This window comes from Notechis scutatus, chromosome 4 (genome assembly GCF_049901735.1).
Source record: "Notechis scutatus isolate UNSWTSFEM ecotype Mainland chromosome 4, rNotScu1.2, whole genome shotgun sequence".
NCBI lineage: Eukaryota > Metazoa > Chordata > Lepidosauria > Squamata > Elapidae > Notechis > Notechis scutatus.
Genome location: NC_142012.1, coordinates 141,915,918 through 141,939,205, shown reverse-complemented (window position 1 = coordinate 141,939,205; position 23,288 = coordinate 141,915,918). Strand labels below are relative to the sequence as shown.

The 23,288-nt window shown below is 37.1% G+C and overlaps 1 protein-coding gene across 2 annotated transcripts in view; it reads left to right on the top strand.

Annotated features, from left to right (window-relative positions):
- Positions 1 to 15,734, top strand: part of WWTR1 (WW domain containing transcription regulator 1) — a 92,002-nt gene extending 76,268 nt beyond the window's left edge. For both annotated transcript variants that reach the window (XM_026664909.2, XM_087965139.1), the window contains exons 3-6: positions 436 to 641; positions 11,236 to 11,369; positions 12,531 to 12,643; positions 13,425 to 15,734. In XM_026664909.2, coding sequence (XP_026520694.2) covers positions 436 to 641; positions 11,236 to 11,369; positions 12,531 to 12,643; positions 13,425 to 13,609 — 638 coding nt within the window. In that variant the 3' untranslated portion in view covers positions 13,610 to 15,734. The remainder of the gene's footprint in view (positions 1 to 435; positions 642 to 11,235; positions 11,370 to 12,530; positions 12,644 to 13,424) is intronic.
- The last annotated feature ends 7,554 nt before the right edge of the window (positions 15,735 to 23,288 follow it).

Here is a 23,288-nt window from a genome sequence, read left to right as displayed (position 1 = left end):
TTTAGCTGTGGTGGTGCAGTGGTTAGAATGCAGTATTGCAGGCTGATTCTGCTCACTGTCAGGAGTTCAATCCCGACCAGCTCAAGGTTGACTCAGCCTTCCATTCTTCCAAGATCTGTAAAATGAGAACCCAGATTGTTGGGGGCAATATGCTGACTTCGTAAACTGCTTAGAAAGGACTGCATAGCACTATGAAGTGGTATATAAATCTAAGTGCTAGTTGTTCAATTGTATTGCTTGTTATTATTTTAACTTCTGCTTGTTTTTAACTATGGACATTCTCCATTGTTTGTAATCTGTGTGTATAGATGGGGAGTTGTTTGGATAGCTATTTGTTCCACAAATGTTACAGGACAACTGGAACCTTGATTGCATGAATAGACAAATACAGCATAATTGTATTCTCATAATTTCAAAAATATGCTTATTCTGTAGTAATGAATCACCAGCACCAGCCACAGATGACACCAACTACATCTATATCTCAGCAGAACCACCCTCCCCCAAACCCTCAAGCTGCCTTATTGAACATGCCAAATGCCTTGACTTCCCAGCAACAACAACAGCAGAAGCTGAGGCTTCAGAGAATCCAAATGGAGAGAGAGAGAATTCGCATGCGTCAGGAGGAACTCATGCGTCAGGTATTGCAAAAATGTGGGAAGGTATCTTTTTCTTTCTGTAGGTTGCCTAGCGATCCAAGTGAGAGATCACTGAGTAAGGATTCCCCCCCACCCAATACTGGAAGATTAGCATCTTTTTATGCAGGGCTAAATCTTACAATCAAGAAAAATCCTGATCTATCACTCTTTTGATCTGTTTTTCATCTTTCTGCATGCTGGGAGAGTTCCATTTGCCCAATTTTGGGCCGTCTCAAGGACTGGAGGAAAGCTCTTGAAGACAGCTACAAAGAGGAACCTTTAGACTTCACATTGTTATTCTATGGCTGGAAATTTTTCTCATTGGGTTTTGCATTTTTTGCATAGGCTTTAAGGGTTAGGCTTTATTGTGACTCACTTTGTTCAAAACAGATCTGGTGCTTCCTGTACTTGGCTTCAAAGCAAGAACTGTGAACAATTGCAAAGGATGTTTTTCATAGGGTAAAGGAATATTCCACCCTACTGATAATGTACTATGAAAGTATGATTATATGGTTCTACTTTGGTCAATATATTCATCAGCTTCCTCAGATAAACAATAAGCCAGTTACTTTATTTCCAGCAGTGTTAAAGACAGTTGCTGAGTTGGAAACTGGTCCTTAAAATATTCTGGGTTTTTTTTTTAAATCAAAGCAACTTCTAATCTTAAAATCACATTTAAGGTGATTTCTATATGTACAGACATCAATGCACACTATTTCCCAATAAAGTATGTCCTGTCTGTCACAAAAAGAAATTTTTAAAAAAGACTCTGTGAATATCTACCAACTAGAGTGCAGATTGTTTAAAGGATTGCAGCTGGTAAGCAAAATAGTTTTTTGTTTTTTTTTTTTAATTGGGAGTAAGCCCAACTGAACTGGATAGATATGATTTCAGACTAAACATAAGTAAGTTCAGAATGTGAAACTTTTGAAGCAGAGGAGGAGGGGGGAAACTATCAAACCTACAGTGTTATTTTGCTTTTGGGATTTGGATCTAACCTCCTTCAGCTATTCCAGGGTAGCATTTGTTTATACTGTATTTAGTAATACAGTCTCACATTTCTTGGCAGTAGAATGAATTATGATTTCTATTTGTGTAATGACACCAGTTGGCATATCATTTCTAAAGGTTTATTAATGCTCAGTCAGATGTTATAAGATGCGATGAACCCAGCACGTTATATCAAAGCTTGTGCCTTGAAATCTCCTCCTTTCTCTTTTTTTGTTTATTGTTTGATTGCTTGTACTATCTGAAGAAATGAAAACTTTTCATTTCTCTTAAAAGCCAATAATAAAATTGAGAAATGTGACATGAATATAAAATAATTTAGCTAGATATTATTTGGTTGCAGTATGTTGTGTCTTTGTTCACAGATACTTTAAGAACACGAAGTTTTCCTACCAAAATAGTTTAAATGATACACTTTAGAACAGGGGTGCCAAACTCGATTTCATTGAGGCCGCATCAGGATTGTGTTTGACCTCGGCGGGGCAGTGGGCATTGGTAAGTGTGGGCATGGTCAGGGTAGGCGTGGCTCTCTGCCAGTGAAAACAGAGCCCAGGAGTGCCAGCAGAGGCACTGCAGGCCAGTCCTTCACTTTTTCCAGGGTGGCCCAATTGGCCAGATGCGGCCCACAGTCCTTGAGTTTGACACCTCTGCTTTAGAAGTTCCCATTCAATTATTACATTCTGCCACTGAATCTATATTAAGAAAGTCTGAATTGGAAGAAGATGAGGATTACTTTAAAATATACTACTTATCGAAACATCAAAATTATACTGAATTTTAATTCCACTTTTTCTCTGTGCTCCTTATTTTCATCATTAAATCTTCCAGCTAATTGAATTTTCAAAAATGAAGAGTGGAATTCAGCACAATACTAGTAGTTACTGGTGTTTCAATAACTAGTATTGCACTGAATTCCACTCTTCATTTTTGAAAATCCAATCAGCTGGAAGATTTAATGATAAAAACAAAGAACACAGAGAAAAAGTGGAATTAAACTTCTAGAAATGGCAGTGAAGATACTGATGTGGTATCTTTTAGGATCAACAAGACGCTCTGACATGTCTTTGATCTGAAAGATCAGAATTGTGCAGGCAATGGTTTTCCCTGTGATACTCTATGAGGGTCAAAGTTGGACTTCGAAGAAGCAGGATAGAAAGAATATGGACACTTTTCAGTACTAGAGAGGACTCCTGAGAATACCATGGATAGCTAAGAAACAAACAATTGGATTATAGAATAAGTAAATCCAGAGTTCTCATTTGAAGCACAAATGATCAGGTTCAAATTACCATATTTTGAGATGTTATGTGAAGACCTACCTGTCTTGAGAAAGTTGGAAGGAAAGAGAATGCTGCTGGGAAAGTTGGAAGGAAAGAGAAGAGGATGACGAGTAACTCGATTACAAAGGTGATGGGTGCACCATTGGAAGAGATAAAGGGCCAGATTGGGAACAGGACCTTATGAATAAGATCTGTTTATATTAATTTCTTATTGTTAATATGAAACATAAAAGTGCCTAATATAGCAGTTAATATTTTAAATATCATTAGGCTGCCGAGGGAAAATCCCTATCTGTCTCCTTTAGTGTACTGATGTGCAGTATTATAATACAGTTTCTCCAGCATGGTATTTTCCAAATAAGTTGGTCTCTTAATTCTCATCCCAGTGTCTTGAGAATTCGGATACTTGTAATTCAAACATATCTAGAAGGCAAGCTGCAGAGATGGATGCATCATTATAAAATCTTAGTTATACTATTTTAATTTTTCTTTTTGAAAAAAACCTCAATATAGATTGCTGTAAGATGTATACATCAAATGCCTGAAATAACTTCAGTTTGAACATAGGTACTGCAGATATAACATTTTTGAAAATAATAATTTTCCTGATTTGTGTGAAAATGGTTTATGTTTTCTTGGTGCATCAAGATTGGACAAAATGCTTGTCATCTTTATTTAATAACTCGTCCTCAAATTTCTTATCCTCTACAGGTCTCTGCACCTGCTTTATGAAACATTGTTGTTTTTGATGAAAAACAACAAAGAATCATTGCAATACACAAGCAGATTAATTTGAAAAGTTACCCCCTTTGTACCGCTGAGTCCTCTGGCCCTGCAGTTTTAGTTTTGGCTGCTAAATATAACCAGGATTTTTTTTTTTTCAAAAAAGAAACAATCTTGGCCCTTAATCTGTTAGAATGTTTGTGAACTTCCTGTTAGCCCTCAGTATGATACCGAGGCCTGAAAACATGGAAGAAGGGTATCACTGTTCAAACAATTTCCTAGGTCCCCTAATCCGTTCCTACTAATGCTGTTGCTGTTTTTGCTGTTGCTGCTATTGCTGCAAACTGTTTTTAAGAAAAAGTGTTTGCATCAGCTGCTAAGCAACTCCCAAGTAGATGAAGAGGGTTTGGGTGAAAATGAGTGCTGAGTTTCTGGCAGGTTCTTCTCAGACTTATCTGGTTGACAGCAGCTTGGCTTCTCTGAAGAGATTTGGGACATCTGCAGCAGCCCTCTCCAGAATGACACTTCCAACACTACACAACTGTCTGGAGTTTCTGGGTTATCTTCCTTTTTAGAAGATTAGAAAAGAACCTTTTGTTTTCTGGCTGCTGGGAGAACAAGAGAATTGGCTTAGTTGTCTAAATGAAAATATGAAATGTGCTTCACACTTGTATTGATCATTTTAATTTTTTTCTTTAAAAAAGATAAACTGAAAACCTGGGGCGGGGGGACAAAAACTCTGCATCTCTTATGTGCATCCTGGTTAGACCCATTGTAGATAATTAATATGCCCACTACAGCTTTCCCATTTTCCTACATATTTCAAGAAAGAACTCATAACTGCTAAATCCTTTCTCATTTAGCAGGATGTGCGACCTCCTCTTAACTTTCTTGGTTTCCATTTCCTCATTCAAATGTGAGCAACCAGTAAGATTTCTGGTTCATATGTACTACTAAGCAAACCATAGAATAAGCTTCTACTTATTGATAGGAGGAGCCAAACAGAAGAAAACAGGCAGTTTAGGCTAGTGCACTTACTCTTTCCCAATAAAGTAGGAAATTACATAATTCTGGCTTAGCATTGTTTACAAATGCCAACACTGTTTTTCTGATAACATTTTATACAATAAATTCATACATCACTTAGAACCCTAGATAAGGAATGCAGAAAAAATATAGAGGTTAGACTAATGTTTCTCTTGAGGAACAAGGATTGTATGTAACCATTGAAAGTGCTTTGATTTGATTGGAATATACATTTTGTATAAAAAGATATAAAAAATATACAGAAGTAAACACTTGGAAGCTGCCCCCCAAACAGTTGGATTGTTGTCTATCAACATGAAGTGCATTTATCTTTTATATCTGTTGTAGTGTAGTTCCAGTGCTTCTTTCTGTCATCCTTCCCATGCTTTAATTTGACTTTTTGCTGTGGCCTTGAAGCTGGGCACCTGTTTCTTGTTGACATAATTGACATTTTTTGCCCTAAGAAACTCCCCAAGTTTAGCAACAGCTGGCAGCTATGCCCTGCTTCTCCCTCCCACTCTTTGCCACAGAACCCCAGAACTAAAAGAGGAAGCATACACTCATTTACCCTAAATGTTCATCCTGCACAAGCCACTGACTGTACAGAGCATGGCAGATTACATATACCTTGAAATTTTCCTGATTGATTTAAGCGGGGGAAGACAACATTGCTTTAACAATGGTACAGCTAACCATGACTTAATGCTTGGATTGGGAATAAGAGGAAGGCAACCTTGTGGAGGCATGCCAGGAGATGGTTCTACCATGGTAAGAAGCACATGGGGAAAGGCCCCTTGGTCAAGAAACCCTGAAATAAAATTAATGATGAATGTCAGTGTTTGCCCTTGCCTTGTAGTATTAAACAAAATTAAAGAAGTAGAAAGAACAAGGTCAGAGGGGCCTGCAGTAGGTTTTGTCAGGGGGAGTCAAAAGAAGAAAGTGCAAGTTAAGTGATTTGCTAATAATAAGAATGTGAATACTTGAGGGAGTGTCTATCCTAGTATGAACATGCTCAAGCATTAAGACCCGCAAGGATGGCAGCTACTGGGAGTGGCTTGTTATATGGGAGAGGGTAAAGGATCTTCTCTGTTGTGGGACCCCAACTTTGGAATGGTCTTCCCTTGCAGGAAAGGCTAGTTCCAGCATTGTCTACCTTTTGCTATCTGGTAAAAATCTTACTTTTATTGTCACATTTGGAACTGGTGTTCACTAATAGTATCAGAATGTTCAGTTTTGCTATTTAGTCTTATTGTGTTGCCATATTTTGCTTTTTGTAAATAGTAAATAGTAATTGTTCTCAGGAACATTATTTTTCATGAACTGGATGGATATTTTACGAAACTGTCATATAGGGATTAGTTTCTGTGGTTCATGTTTCTCTACAACATCTACCTTGAGTGGTGGATCCTCTCTAGGATTTCAAGTCAAAAGTCTATTAGAGTTTGAATTTGGGAATTTATGGGTGCAAAGCATTTATTATCCTTCTCAAACTAATTCAAGCACATGCTTCCTCTGGAAGAGTAATAAGGAGTCAGCATGAATATTGAGTCAGTCTATAGATATTTCTATGTGTAAACTCACACAAATAAAAAATAAATAAATACAAGATGTCATAACTTGGTTTTGCCTGAAACTAGGCAAGCTTGAAATGTTATTTTAGTAAAAAGTGGATGTTTCATGGCTACTGATAGAAATGAGCAATCTTAGAAACTGAGACATCTAAAGAATACCAAAGGAGGGCCTGGATGTTCAGTTGTTGCTGTGCATCACAGTATCCAAGGAACGGAAGTTTAATAAGGGGCAGGGTGAAACTAGACCCTTCCCCGCTCTAAAGGGGCACTTTAGCAGCTGTGCTTGTGCAGCAAGCTATTTCTGCCAGCAAGGTTCCAGGAAATGTGTTGGGAGATTTCTAAAATCATTTGGCATGTTGGGTTTTTTTAAGGTTTACATCAAGGGCCAGTGTGTGTGTGTGTGTGCGCGCGCGCGCACGCAGAGACAGTGAATAATTTAGTGTACTTCAACCATTTTAAGCCTGCATACATTTTGGCAGCTTTCACAGAAAGCTCTGAAAGAGAAGGCGTTCTGGAGCTGCTGCCACAGCAGGCATTTCAATGCTGTAGCAATGTCAAATAGTTGCCTTGATCCTCCCTTTTGTTTCCACTGGCTGTTCTCCCCCCCCCCCCCTCCCTCCCCCCCTCCTCTTTTTTTTGGTGGTTGTTTTCATTTCGTTTTATTTTATTTTTGACCAAACATGGTGTGCACAGCAACAGCACAAAAGGCAACAGATCAAAAAGGCTCCCGAGGTATCAGTGGCTTTATTTGTAAGGAAATGTCAGTGAGCATGCCATGATGGGCTGCGGGAGGCAACCCCTTTGCCAGATAACCTGCTGACCATAGAAAAGTGATTTGTCTTGTCCTCGGGACTGTCATTTGCCTGGCACTTGCAGCAGCAATCTCCAAACATTTCTGGCCCACCCGGAAAAATCTGGGAAATATGAACTTATTGAAGCCCGCAGCAGCAGGCAAGCATTTTGGGCTGGAGCTGGGGGTATATTCAGGGTTGGGATTCAATTTTTTTAACAACTGGTTCTGTGGGCATGGCTTAGTTGGTGGGCATGGCTTGGTAATGTGACTGGCTGGGCATGGCCAACTCAACATCACTCACATCGAGGTACGCATCTCCTCGCCTGGCCTCTCTTGACTGTGGGGATGCTGCAACAGTTGTAAATGTGAAAAATGGTTATGTCACTTTTTTCAGTGCCATTGTAACTTTGAATGGTCACTCCACACAAGCAAAGTACCAGCAAAGGAGGGGAAAAAACTCCAGAGACGTTCCTGAGACAGGAAGTCTAGTCCTGCCAAGAATGTAAAAAGGGTTAACACAGAGGCAGTTTCTGTAAGCAACACTAGAATGTTTCCTTCCTGCCTTCCTTACAGGATTAGGCCAGTAATTTCTTCTAACAACCGGTTCTCTGAACTGCTTAGAATGTTAACAACTGGTTCTAGGGAATAGGTGCGAACTGATAGAATCCCACCCCTGGGCATATTTGGAATTTCCAAGAACAAATTTAATCATTTATCTGTTGCCCAACTCAAACCATGCGACTCTTCAGTTATGTACTCAAAGAAGATTAAAGCATAATCAATATAATGGTAACATAACTATTACTGTAATTATATCTGTATCCTGCTTTTTATTTTATACAATTCAAGGCATTGTAGTCACTGCTCCCTCCTATTTACCCCACAACAACCTGCCTATGATATGGGTTGAGCTGAGAGAGAGGTACTGGTCCAAACTCGCCCAGCTGGCTTTCATGCCTAAGGGAGGATTAGAGTCAGAGGTGGAATTCAGCAGGTTTTGACCAGTTCTGGAGAACCGGTAGCAGAAATTTTGAGTAGTTCGGAGAACCGGCAAATACCACCTCTGACTGGCCCCGCCTATCTATTCTCTGCCTCCTGAGTCCCAGCTAGGTCTTTCTTTGTTGCCCTGCACAGGAGCTGGAAAGCAGGTTAGCGGGGTGGGGAGAGAATGGGATTTTGCAGTAACCTCCCCCTAGGAGTGTGGAGGGAATAGAGATTTTGCTTCCCCTGTCACGCCCACCAAGCCAAACCCACAGAACTGGTAGTAAAAAAAATTTGAATCCCACCACTGACTCGAGTTCAGGGCTTCCTGGAGGGTGTAAAACGAGTGACAAGGAGAAGAGCCATTTTTCTCAAAATGACTGGTGCTTTGTTTTCCAGCAAGACCATTTCCTATTGGTTTGTTTTTAATGATATGCTTTTTAAAAAATTGATAGGTGTCATGGGGGGCACATCGCTGATGGTGGCCCTCTCAATAGAACCAGTTGGGGAAGCCCTGTAAAAGTAGACAGACATGAAATATTTCTTTTAAGTGGACTTTAAAAAGAAACTTGACTTACTCAGCAATGTGTTTGGTTTATCTGTCTACTTAAAAAAAAATGGCACCCATCGAAACAGTTTTCCCCAGATAATTTGCAGAAATTGTTTTTAATGTTTTAAAAAACCTATTGTGATTAACATTAAAATAAACAAGATATATTGATAATACCTATATCATAATGGGGAAAGGTTACAGGAGGTCTTGTTCAGATTCTTGGATATGTCCTATGCAGAAAGTGATGATGAATGGGGCCTTTTTGAGAAGGTCACTTTGTCTTCCAGCTGAGACCTGATGATCTCAGATCTACAAAATTAAATACTTTTGATCGAAGTATAATCTACTTTTAAAATGTTCTAGTTGTTGTTATTTTCTTCGCAAAGTCTAGTTCAGATTTACCTTTGCTTCTGAGATTTTTTGTTTCATTTTACCAAGCTAGCCTACAGCCTGGGATTTCCTGGGTGTCTCCCATTTAAGTATTAATCTGCTCTCACCCTGTTTAATTTTCCTGAGTTGCTTTATATCCTGGTTGTTTAAGAAGTTCTTTAATTGAAAGTGATGAATTCACTTAGTTACATAAAGCTTTTACAAAAAGTATAAATGATGGCAGCTTTGTATGAAAATGTGTTTTACTTACTTAGAGTAGTACCTACACTAATCTAGGAAGTACTTACACTTAGGAATCTTTAAAGTTTGATGGGAAACAGCCCTACCCACTCGCCTTCTGGTAAATGGGAATTTTGTCACCAACCATGCTTACTATATATAGTAACCATTTTGAGCCTGAGCAACCATTTTTCATGATAGCCATTTTGCCAGAGTGCCCTTGGAATGTATCCAAAATGTGAAATGTGCCCTTCCTGATTTGCAAAATGAATTGGACAAAATCAAACAAATGTTTTTCTAATATTTTGAAAGACTTGGAGCTGAAGAAGAGCACATTAAGTTCATTGGATTATAGCCAAGAACATTTGATGGCTGTATGTTTAAACCTGCAGTATATTTTGTTTTGGGAAGATGACAGAAAGGCATTATCTCTGACCTTTTTCCAGCAGAAATCTCTCTCAAGTTTTCCCTAAGGATTGCATCCTTTCATCATTCTTTTTTCCCCACAAGGTGTCACTCTCACACCATCTACCTATGTGTTTTGTGTGTGTGTGTGTGTGTGTGTGTGTGTGTGTGTGTGTGTGTGTGTGTGTGTGTGTGTGTATGATTCATGGCAGTTTCCACATATTTATCATGGAGTTTTCTATTCCCATCTCATTGCTTGTTCCTAATTAGTTTCATGATAAAATATAGAAAGCAAAAACCTTCATATTAATTATATATATAAACTTTTGCTCATCTATTGTAGCAAGTTGCCAATTCCTGGCTATGGGTTGTACTTAACTATAAATACACTTGAATTTCTTACAGAAATCTGTTGAATCAACCAGTTTAGGTAAACATATTTCCCACTTTCTTCTTACCATAGCCAAATCAATAGTGTGCATACCAAACATAAAGTATATAGTCTCTTTCAAATATAAAAACAGTGTTGGTATCTCCAAATTGACTACAAAGTTCTGTACTGTTTAGTGCTGGATTTACTAGTCGAAACTGATGTTAGGTCTTCCAATAATCTAGGTTTTTTGGCTTTAGATGGTCAAAAGAAAAGGGTTTATTTATAAGACATTTTCTTGGTTTCTCTGGGCATGATCCAATGAGAAATCTTTTTAGGTCAGATTTACTGCTTTCCTCCAAGTTTCCTCTTGTATTTTCCAAGCATTGTTTGTCCTAGGTTTGTTAGTTATGGTTCCTTGTTCTCCCCCCCCATTCTTTCCTTTCCTTTTCCTTCCTTCCTTCCTTCCTTCCTTCCTTCCTTCCTTCCTTCCTTACTTACTTATCTTTTATCTGTCTAATATAACTCTCCCAACTATCCTCCCAAACTCCTAGAACTAGTTGTTCTAATATTTTGCTGATTAAAATAAACACATTCTGATATTCCCTCACTTTCCTTGCCTGCTATCTTCTTTAAAAACTTATTCTGCATTTCGTATCTTGAATTACTTTTTTCTACATTAGCTTTTACTGCTTTCCAAAAGGTGGTGTTTCTTTTTTTTTTTTTTAAGTAGAACATCTTTAAGTAAAAATAATTTTAATTTCACTACTGTTGAGATGCATTGATTCCTCAGTATAGTATTTATATCTAGAAGATGGCAGGGGGATGGTGGATTCTGAAAAACTCTAGGGCAGGGGTGTCAAACTTGCGTCATCACGGCATCGTCACATGATGTATCAGCATTCTATTTCTCTTTGCTAAACCAGGCGTGGCCAGCGCATGACACATCTGGCCCACGGGCTGTGAGTTTGACAGTTCTGTTCTAGGGCATGTATATGAATCTCTCAAACAACTTTTGGAATAATGAAAAAGATTGCTGTATTTTATTGAGGAAATACTAGCAACTACTTCTAATAAATCAGGGAAATGATAGATAGATGATAGATAGATAGATAGATAGATAGATAGATAGATAGATAGATAGATAGATAGATAGATATAACGATAGAGATAGATATTTTATGTGTGTTTGTGAATGACTCAAATGACCTCCAGTAATTTGCATTTCTGGCTGTCCATGCACCAACACTGATAATATGTGTTCTTTTTTAAATTTAGGAAGCTGATTTGTACAGACAACTTCCCATGGAATCTGAGAACCTTGCCCCAGTTCATACTGCTGTGAGCACACCTAACATGACACAGGACATGAGATCTATTACAAATAATGGATCAGATCCCTTTCTGAACAGGCAAGTACCATGTTTGCCCACCAGTCATTTTATGTTCTATAATAAAGGCCTTTGCTTACCTATTAAAGCACATGAATAGAGATTTCTATAGTAGCAATTTGACTTATGAGTTACAAAAGCTTTAATTGAATAGCCATTTAACCTTTCTGATTCTGATCAATTGTGATCTGCTTACTCTGTATTTGCATTTTCAGTGGTGTGTAGAAAATTGGCCAAAGGTATTTCTCATATGGGAACAGGCAGGCAAGGCTATAGGATACCAAACTGACATTTAGCCTGAGAAGACAAATTTGGTATATTACGTTTAATTAAGAAAATTAGGATAATTTCCTAATTATTCTATGTATAATTAAGAAAAACACCTGCATGCTAGATGGCATCTCTTCACATGGAGTGCTGTCTCTCTGTCACTGTAAATTTGGATTGACACTGCCTTTTGCTTTTTAAACAACTGGCATCATTTGACAGTAGAAGAATGACAATCACTGGTGCCACTCCTTAGTTGAAATTGTGATTGGGAATCATGTATCCTGCATAATGATTGTAGCAGGTGCCAAGAAGATGAAGTGGAAGCAAATGTAGATGAAAGATGCAAGTCAACATTGCTTGCCAGTGCAAAAGCTACCAGTGAGAAAGAGAGGATGAGATGAGGAAGGGAGCAGGGTTGGGTACTGTAGGTAGTTGGATAAGTAGACTGGAAGATAAAAAATTGGAGTCTATGATAAGGCTAGGAAACTTTATTTAGTACATCATTATAAAGCTTTTTTTAAAAAATTAATATAGAGATTGATCTGTGGTTGTTGCATGTAAGGAATGGACTCTGTTATTGAGATGTGGTTCCATTCCTTGATCTAGGTCTATCTTCTTTGGGCTTTGAGTTATACTGGCTACCAAATTGCCATGAAGATCTAAAATGATAATACGATGTCTTGTAATGTATGCATTTTATTTTAAGAAAAATAAGATTTCCAGTTGCCAAATTTTGTGATAGATAGATGTTTTCAACCTGTCATAGGGGAAGTCACAAAATACTGGAGTACATTGAGATCTATCTAGAGTCCATAGTTTAGCCAATTAGACTCTTATTTCGTAGGCCATTCTGGGGACAGACATGTGATGGGCACAGTCTTGACCACGGACTTTTCATGTCTCAATTCATAGTGGGCCATACCATTCCAGGGAGCAGAGCACAGACAGTGGCCTAGGCTTAGGATGTTACAGCATACCGACTACACCTGAAGACTTCCTCAGCAATGTAGATGAGATGGACACAGGTATGAACAAGAAGTCTATTTTTTTTCATGACAAAATTATAAACAATAGGCTCAGCCAATGATACTTTTATACTTGTCTGAATTATATATTCAATTGCCCAGCGATTGAATAAACTTCATCTTCCAATTTGTGCAAGAACTGCAGCCCCAACATTTCCAATAAGACTGATATTGCATATGCTTCAGTATGCAACCAAGAAGATCCTGATTTTAGCCGTCAAGTTATGTACATTCTGATTTTCCTCCAATTTTAATCTTACATTATACTGAAACCGTGCCCCCTGAATCTTTTTAGCCTTCTAAAAGTGTCTATCTGAGTGTGGGTGTCCAACAAAGGAGTTGTTTTAGATTTCTTGATAGAGTTCCTTTACCCTTCCTTTCAGTGGTGGGATTAAAAATTTTTTATTACCAGTTCTGTGGGCATGGCTTGGTGGGCATGGCAGGGGAAGGAGACTGTAAAATCTCCAGTCAGAGATGGTATTTGCCGGTTCTCTGAACTACTCAAAACTTTTGCTACCAGTTCTCCAGAACTGGTCAGAACCTGCTGAATACCACTTCTGCTTCCTTTCCTTCTTGATGAAATCTTAAGTTGTACACTGTTAAGGCATATTTCCTAGGTACCTTAGTGAAAAAGTCTGCTGCTAGGATTTTTGTTAGTTTTTCATAAAACCCTTAGCTTTCTGTTCTGGATTGAAATCTAGACAGGTGTAGCTGAAGTTTGGGTCAAGTAACCCATGGTTTTAGATGGTATGACTCAATTCACTTCTTCTTTATTTTGCAGGAGATAATGTAGCACAGACTCCCATGAATATCAACTCCCAACAGACACGCTTCCCTGACTTCCTTGACTGTCTTCCAGGAACAAACGTTGACCTTGGGACATTAGAGTCCGAAGACCTGATTCCCATCCTTAGTGATGTGGAATCAGTCCTCAACAAAAATGAACCTTTTCTTACCTGGTTGTAACTGATAACCCAACATTTCCTTTCCTTCTAGAATTTAAGGCCAAGCCTCCTCAAGTCCCTCAGCTAACCAGCCTAATCCTTTGCTGACTTTTCCAGCCCCTTTTTAGGTCAATGAATCTTGATACAGGATGTCATTGACAATAACTTACATTTGAAATGTACACGCATACAATATACACATCCCTAGTTTTAAGGAATAGAATTGCTTAAAGATATTAAATGTAAGTTTTTCCTAGATGTGTTTTGAGGACACAAAGGGGTGGGGTGGGGTTTTTTTGCACCATGTCTGAACTGAACGGTCATCAGCTACACACAGTTAAGTGTATAATTAAGGAAATGAAAGGCAGAGTGATGACTGTAAGAAGTTTTAGACTGCAAAAGTTAGCTTGGTTCTGAAAACCTAGCACACATTCAAATACAGCTCTGTGATTATATTTAATTGCACCAAATGCTTGTTATTTACAAGAGCTTTAAAAATCATCATTATTTTAAATAAACTCACATTGTAGGGAATACAGCTTTTTTCTTTTAAATTCCAAGTCAACCAGAGAGCAACTTTTTAAAAATTTGCAAAGCACAAACTTTACTGTTGGGACTTTTTCAGTTGCTATTTGGTTTCTAGTAAGCAAAAGTCTAGCTGTTGTTTTTACACTACCACTGCATTATAAAATCAACCAGGTTGATACTAATTGCTGCCATTTTTAAACTATATAGAAAATGAAAAAATGCAATATATGTTACATTCTTTTTTAATTTCATTTTAAAGAAGTATACTTTATATGTAGCTGTTTTAAAAACTATTTTAAGATGAATCATAAAAACAATAATTTTTTGTTGTGTTATACACAAACCAAAAAAAAATTGAATTTCCGAATTCTGGAGAAAAACTCACATTATTGAATACAGTAACAATTTTATAGAACCACATTATCTTTTTCTCTTTTTAGTAATAATACATTTTGTGGATCAGATTTTACAAGCTAGAAATAATATCTTCACTTTTATCAGTTAGGTGAAAGCCAACATCTCTTTCTCAGTGTAGCAAAAGTGTTTAACTTCTTAGCCATTTGCTTCTTAATTCTGGCCTATGAGACAAAAAATTATTGTTGGTGTACTCCTAGCTTTATTCATATAAAGATTATTAAATAGTTGATATCTGGGACTGAGAATGCATCAAGGATTTCAAATACTCACTTTGCCTGAAATGCAAATGACGTCCTAAGGTTAAGTATTTTAAATTGTTTTTATTTATAATCTATGAACAGTAAGCTTTTTTATATTGAAAACATATCTTTTTATGGAAGGCATTATAATTAATACAAGCCTCTTAATCAGTGATATGCAAACCAAACAAAGAGGTAAAGCACAGTGCTAGGCTTCAAGCGTACCAATAAAAGAGTCATCATTGTATTACAGAACTGGGCAGTCTATGGCCCTTATTTTCCAACTTAGTGAAGGTAAAAGGCAGGTGAAATAGTTTGAAGTCAATAAGATAGGTTGTAGAGTGGCTAAGGAGAGAATGCAGATAACAATGCTGCAGTATTACAAAGTCAATTCTGGGGATTACCCCAGTGGATCGATTAAATATTGGTGAACACTACTTTGTGGGAGGATTGTTACTTGAAAGTCTTTGTTTTGAATGCACCAGGATAGCTTTCTTTTCACAATATTTTAATCATAAGTGATTAAAAAACAAAATCCAATATTTGTGAAGTTTTAATATTTGACCCAGAAAATATTTTGTGTTTGTTTTATAAGGGCAGGGATGGGAAGGCAGACATAAGTAAGTAGATTAGTTTGTTTTAGCAGATTCTTGCACCTACTAGAAAATATTTTCCATCAATGGGCATTCTTTCCCTTTTATTTTATTTTCATTTCTTTCTTTTTTTTCATTTTACTTGCTCACTTAACATATAGGATTAATCATTAAAAGAGCAAGAAATCTGTCTTTAAGCAATGTTATTGCATGTTTCCCACTATTTAAAGATTATCAGGCATGATATGAAAACCAGACACTCCTACGATGTTTACTATTTTAGTTATGTGAACAAGTTTCTTCTTCCTTGATTTTTTTTTTCTTACCTGCTTAGAAAAACAGGACGTATTAAAGGCAGATCCAAATCTTACTTTGTTGTATGGCCAGCGCTTTTGTGTTCATCAAGAAGCTGCAGAAACACTGCCATAGATCTCTTGTTCACTCAGCATCAGACTGCTTGGCAATTTTCGGACTTCTGCAGATTTACAGATTTAAGACATACATAGTAATATTTGCTGTGACAGACGGAGCTTCTAGCTGGCAATAGGGTTCAATTGAAGGTAGCTCACTTATTCTAAAAAAGGATCAGATCCAATAGTGTACATTAATATTTGAAGTGACATTTCCCACATATTTGTAGCAACATCATGTTCCATTTTGTACAACCAAAAACATCCACCAAAGGAGCTCTTGCAAATTGTGCAAGTGGTATGATTTACCTCTTTTGATTTTACTTTCCCGAATTAGTCTGCATCATTCGGAATGACTTCAACTTAAAATGAAAGTGACTTAGAGAAGGAACTAAACTTCACCCAGGCTCCAGCTGGATCTAGGCGAGAGTTAGGAGCAGAAAGGAGAATATTGTCTTAGTCCTATATGGCACCAAAGATGGGTAGAGAAGCAAAATTCAAGCATTAGAGCAGAAATTTCAAACCTTTTCTGGATCAGATCCTATTAATTAAAAAAAAACTCAGAACCCGCAGAAAAAAGTTAAGAGGCACTAGTAATTTTAAAAAATGGCTTTATTTGAGTATTTCAATGGACGGGGATTAACCACAGTCTTTTATACAGAAAGAACTCCATTACATCTTCATGGAACCCTGAGGTTTCCACAGTTTGAAACACATTACTGTAGAGAATTGTAGCAAACCGCAAAAATCCAAATGACCATTAAATGGTAGCAGGAGATATAGAAAACACCACATCTGGCTACCATTCAATGATCTACATCTAAATTTTTGCAATCTAAATCTGGTAAGCCTATAATTTTTATAAGAAGCAGAAGGAATTCTGTGCATATTTCCTTCTTTGAAGAAATCACTAGGGATGCTTGTTATTGCCATACCTGTGATAACTCTGGAATTGAAGTACATAAATAAGTGAATAGGGAACACATATGAGAAAATAATACTTTTATCCATATTCCTCACCATGATGAAGGTAAATGCTATAAACCTAGAGCCACCAGAACAAGGTTTGAAAAATCTAGCTGCCCACTAGAAAAATATTAGAAGACTAGCTGCCAGCAAAAGAACTACCATTTTATTTATATTTTGTACCTAGTGGGTTTTTGGAGCCCAGATATAGTAAATAGAAATAATGCTGAACCATTCTACTGGGGTGAGGGGAAGCTGCATTGGAACTAGCAGTATGCCTTACTTACATTTACAGCTCTCAGCAGAATTTCCTAGCCCTAAGTGGAAACTCAGGGGGAATAATTTCTGAATAGGGGTGCATAGATACTTTGACTGACAAGTTTAGAGCGCTGCAAGTCTTTTGGGATTTGATTTCCATAATTCAGTCCCATAGGACCAATTGAAATTCAGGGAGTAGCAGATCCAAGGCTGGTTTAGAACTATTATATAAGACAGTTAAATTGAGCAACTAGGTTAACATATGAAGGCATCATGCAGCATTAGAACAAAGCCAATGTTGTTTTGTTTTAAACTGTCAGAACTATTATTTTTGAGGAGTGAAGCATCTAATAGTAGAGGTTGGGGGTAGGGGGAGATCCCAGTAATCACAAAAAATGAGAGAAATGAATGAATAAGTCAATTTTATGTCACAAAGTCCTGTTTTAATTTTTAAGGGTTGCTTTACCCACAATGATTTCTTACTGATCTAATGGTTTTTTGTAAAATTTCAGTGTAAGACTATGATTTGTGGTATTTAATTACTTTATTTTTTACACTTTTGCCAGCAATAAAAACATATAGCAGTGGAGCAATCATGCGGCCATTCAAGGATTTTAAGTTAAGGAAAGGCTCACTCCAGTGCTGACCATATAGAAGTTCTGGGATATGGATAACAGTTTGTAATATTGAGTGAGGGGAAGTTTTGAAGCCATTGCTTTTCAAACTGAGTTATAGAAAATTCTGAGATTTTTTTTAGAAGTAGGTTAAGAATTCCAATACAAATTCAAATTAACTTTCATTGAAATGAATTTGCCCTGCTGATGTGCAATGAGCATGGTGTCTAGTGTTTATTCCTGAACTAAGACTCAGGAGACCCAGATACTTGTTCACACTCCTTGATGATGTATTCTGAGCATCTAGCCATGTTCTGTTTGTTAACTGTCCTATGCCACAGGGTGATTATGAGAATAAAGGAATAAAGTGCTATATGCTATCATGAACTCCATGGCAAAATGGTGGTACAGAAATGGAATAGATAGAATAAGAAAACTTTTCCTGTTGCAATAGGGATTGTATTGTGGAATTTGTTTTAAGTTCATGAAAGGGAAAAGTGAGTTCCAACAGGGCTGGACAGTGCCTTGTGTGCACTTGAAAATTATCCCTTTAAACCACTGGAAGGAATTACTATGCTAAGGGCAAAAGAGTTCTTTGAAGGCAGATGTTTAAAAACTGCTATATTAGACATTAAATTAATTGAAAATAAAGCATTGGAGAAGCCAATGGTTTTTTTTAAGAGTTGGAGAAATTAAATGCTTACTTTTGGGAATGGAAATGGATGGTAAAACTGGTATTTCTGTTTTCCTAATACACTACATTCATTTATGTGCTAACACTTTAATACTTTTTTTATTTACATCAGTTTGTTATGCTATATGCCATCTTGTGTGAGCATTTGTTTTCAGTGTAGAATACTTTGCATACATATGTGTATGCTTGAAAATCAGAACAAACAGTTATATCCCGAGTTTGTTTCTTTTTTTTAAAAAGTATTTCTTTATTATTGTACAAGAAAAAAATAAAATAAGTAGAAATTGATTTAAACTTCCTGCCCTATGTGTTGGTTTCACTTATTCCTTGGAAAGAGGGAAAAAAAGGACTCTACTGAATAGATAAAAGTATTGCCACTAAAAAGACAATGACTATGTTCACGTAATGCTTTGGTAAGAATTGGCGGGGGGGCACACTTTTAGCTTACTCCATTACCATCACACATCTCTCCCTCCCATATTTTGAAGTTCCAATTCTGACCCAACTCATCTAAAATCTCACTAAGTAGATGGTCTTTAGTAATTTAATATTCTTATCTAATAATGGTCCCAACTCTGATTGGCCACAGCCATCTAGCCTTTCCCTGTACAAGACTGTATCTTGTACAATCATTTTGTCTTGGGATGTCCAGCTTGTATGTTCTCTGGTGGTGTGGTAGAATCTCCAGCTAAAATAGGTGGCGGAGTGAAGAGACTGGTGAGTTTAGCATCATTGCAGGGTAAGGAGCAATGCAGACCTACCTGAGTCCCATTCATTAAACTCTTATCAGGCTGTTCTCTAAAGAATGCAGTCAGTGACCAGATTCTTGTAAATCAGTCAGCAACAATTAGCAACTCTGATCAGCTCATGGTGTCATGTTGGTTCGTTTAGCTAACAGTCACCTTTTCAAAAATCAGATTACAGTCAATCCAAGAATGGCAGAAGAGTGTGAACCCTTATTTCTGCTATGCATGGATCATTAATGAAGGCATCAGGCTTACCATTTCATTTGAATCCTAAATGACCACCAGCTGGGACTTGTGTACTGTATATTGTTCCAAATTAAAGCAATCCAGAATGGTGGCTCTAGATTCTGAACCATATATACATACTTTAATTGAACCTCAATTAAAGAACCCTTGCTTGATGGGAGTAGTGACTTTTTACAAATTGAAAGCTCATAATATAGTTTCCTGCCAAGTGAGTTACACAAACACTTACAAAAATCCATATAAGAAAATGGTATTTTGGTTCAATCCCCTTGCTGTTCTCTTGTGCATCTAATGCTTAGGACATTACTAAGCATGAGATGAAGAAGAGAACAGCAAGGTGAATGATCCAAAATAGTAATGCCCTAATGGGTCCATATTTGGACACAATGTTAATCTATGTATGAATCGCATGCACATCAGCTGAAATCAGAATCTGTTGTTTCATCCGGAGAGCCACAAATCCTCACCACTTGGATAAATAGTAATGAAATTGCACTCCTGTCAAAACTACTGTATATACAGTAAATACAAGAAAAGGAAGAACACTGGATTCCATCCTGACAACTGGTTTATTCCGAGTCCCACTGAAATAACTCTGAATAGTTATGGCTGACTTCTCACTAATTTCAAAGACAAACAAGCAGAATTGATTTTAAATGGCTTTACCCACCCAGTGGATTCAGCAAAATATTACTTCAGTTTATGATTGTCCTTCGCCACTGGTGGTGGATCAACAAACCAGCCTTCCATTTTTTTCTGTTTGTTTTTATAAAACTGAAATAGACACTTATAAAAGCTGTTAGGTGAGAAAAGGTCTTTTGCTCTTCCGGTTCATTGATTTCTACAACAAACCTTCTGCACATGTTCAAAGCAGACCAAAGTATTGGAACTTGTTCTCGCCACCCAGTTATCTATCTAAAAACGGTCCAAAAATCCATATTCCAGGAGTTTAATTGTGCAGGCTGCCAACATCAACACACCAACAGCTATTCAAGCATATTAGGCAATACAAAATTCTTAATATTCCTATGTTCTTCAACTCATAGAATGCTTTGTATCAGAATAAGAGGCAATACAGATCCATTTGAAATAGGGAGAAATGCAGTCTCCCGAGCCTTTTCAAGGGTTTCCTTTTCTCAAGAAACACACAGCCCCCCATTATTTGATTAAATGGCCACCCAACTCAAGTTGGGCAGCACACAACTTTAAAATAAATAAAAATGCATAAGTTGCTAAAATAAAACCAAAGTAAAAAAACACAACTGCCAGAGATCATAAAATGCTCTCAATACAACCAGGATTATGAACCGGTCACAAGAGGGCAGTAAATGTCTTTCTCTGAAGCACTTTCAACCAAAACCACTAGATATGATGGCGTGTCTGATACTGCTAATGCTCAGCTGCATTTTTATATCATTTTGATGCTTTCCATTTGTTATTTGCATCATGAACAGTTGTGTTTGCATGGCATCAGATCTAGTCAGTCTCTCGATCCAGAGAGAATTATTTATGCCTTTATGTCAGCAGAGCACAGTCTCAGGTGCACAGAACAAATATGGAGCAGAGTTCTCACTGTCACTCATGCTCTTGCGGTCATCGTCTATTTGGATTTCCATAATGCACCATATGTGAGGCTGCCCTTGAAGAATATTCAGAAAATTCACTTGGTGCAAACTGCAGCGGCACAAGCAAGTATGTGTGCCCCTATTACAGTAGACATTACACCTCTACTCTGCTAACTGCTTCATGGCATGGGCAGGGTTATTTACATATAACCTTTAGCTATGCTGGCTAGGAACTTTGGGAATTGTGGTCCCAATATACAGGGATAAGCCAAAATTACTAAGAGCTGCCTCAACATGAAGGGCAGTAATAAAGAAAGATCTGTAGACAGGATATTAGGAGCCATTAACAGAATTCCAGGCCCCTCTGCAAACTACCCAGATTCTTTTAATGATATATAGAAATCTGAACAGTTGTACAGTCAATACAAAATTTATATTGTGATGTGCTCTTAGAAGTTTAGGTTTTTTTTTCTGAAATATTAACATGGTGACTTTGTCATTGAAGGCATTGAACCCCTGGTTATCCACGATTAGGAATGTTTGTTATAGCAAGGACTTTGAAACATGTTTGCATAAAAACAGCTAGTGGTTAGGTAATATTCTCTAGGTGAGGAAATTGTGGAATCAAGCATAGCTAACTGGGGCTAGCCAAATAAATAGTGCAAATAAAAGAACAGATATGTACAGCAGAGATGCAAAACTGGAGATTTTATTTGTTTCAAAATATTAGCCTTATTGAGGTGTTACAGATTTTAGTAACAGATGCAGGACCAAATAAGAACAGTATTCACAACATGATAAAATGGATTTTCTTCCATAACATGTATCTTTAATTATGTATATACTTTCTATGTACACACAAACAGTATATCTTCCCCCAAAAATGATCCAATTCTCAAAGGCATGATGGCAAACTAGGAATATGGACTTATGATGGATAGGGGAATTAAAGTCATAATTTTACTTGAAATGCAATTGGAAATATGGTCCACTGAAATTAATGGAACATATTTTAAATAAACTGTATTGGACTAAAATGCAATGGCCTTTGACAAGTTTTCAAACTCAAGCAGTGGGGTTTGTTTTTGGTAAACCTAAGTCACAAGGTATAATTATTGCATGTAACAAATTTACACAAAACAATACCACTTTAATAATTGGGCACAATATTCTTAATTTACACAGAAATCTTTGAGTAAAAATGATTATTAAATAGGATAGATTATAGAAAGAAGGCTATTATGATATAGCTTTAGAAAGAGGGTTTATAATATGCTGTGAAGAAAATAAGAAACCAGTTCTTTGTATTTTTTTCTTTCTTTTCTATTTTTCTTCAATTTTGTTTCTTTTCTTGAATTCTTTGTTTATTTCTTTCTCTTTTTTCCTTCCTTTATATTATTTTTTAATTTTACTTATCTTGATTTGTTAATCGCTTACAAGATAATAGGTATAAGTATATACATAGTTATGAATACATGAAATGGGTACACATAAGAAAAATAAAAGAAACAATAGGACAGGGACGGTGGGCACATTGGTGCGCTTATGCACACCCCCTACAGACCTCTTAGGAAAGGGGTGAGGTCAATAGTAGACAGTCTAAAGTTTTTGAGGTTTGGGGAAGAAACCACAGAGTCAGGTAGAGTATTCCGGACATTGACCACTCTGTTGCTGAAGTCGTATTTCCTGCAATCAAGTTTGGTGTGGTTAACCTTGAGTTTGTATCTATTGTGTGCTCTTGTGTTGTTATGGTTGAAGCTGAAGTATTCATTGACAGGTTAGTCATTGCAATGTATGATTTTATATACCATACTTAAATCAGACCGAAGACAGCGTAATTCAAGGTTTTCTAGGTCTAGAATTTCAAATCTGGTGGCATAAGGTATTCTACAACAAGTAGAGGAGTGGAGAACTCTTCTTGTGAAATATTTCTGGACTTTCTCAACTGTGCTAATATCAGATACGTAATGTGGGTTCCAGACTGATGAGCTGTATTCGAGTATTGGTCTAGCAAATGTTTTGTATGCTCTAGTTAGTAGCGTGATATTACCAGAGAAAAAGCCACGTAGGATTAGGTTAACAAGTCTTAATGCCTTTTTGGCTATGTAGTTACAGTGGGCTCTAGCACTTAGATAATTAGAGATGAGTATTCCAAGGTCCTTTACAGAGCTTGGATCATCAACCAGGACTTGACTATTCAGCTTGTATTTTATTTTCTGATTTTTTTGCTAATATGTAAGACAGCATTTATTTGTTGAGATTTAAAGTTGCCATTTGTTTGACCATTCTGATACATAGTCAAGGTCTTTTTGAAGGGTAGCAGTATTGTCTGTGGTATTGGACAGCTTTACATCATCAGCGAAGAGAACGCAGTTGCTCTTAATATAATCACAGAGGTCATTTATGTAGAGTATGAAGAGAGTTG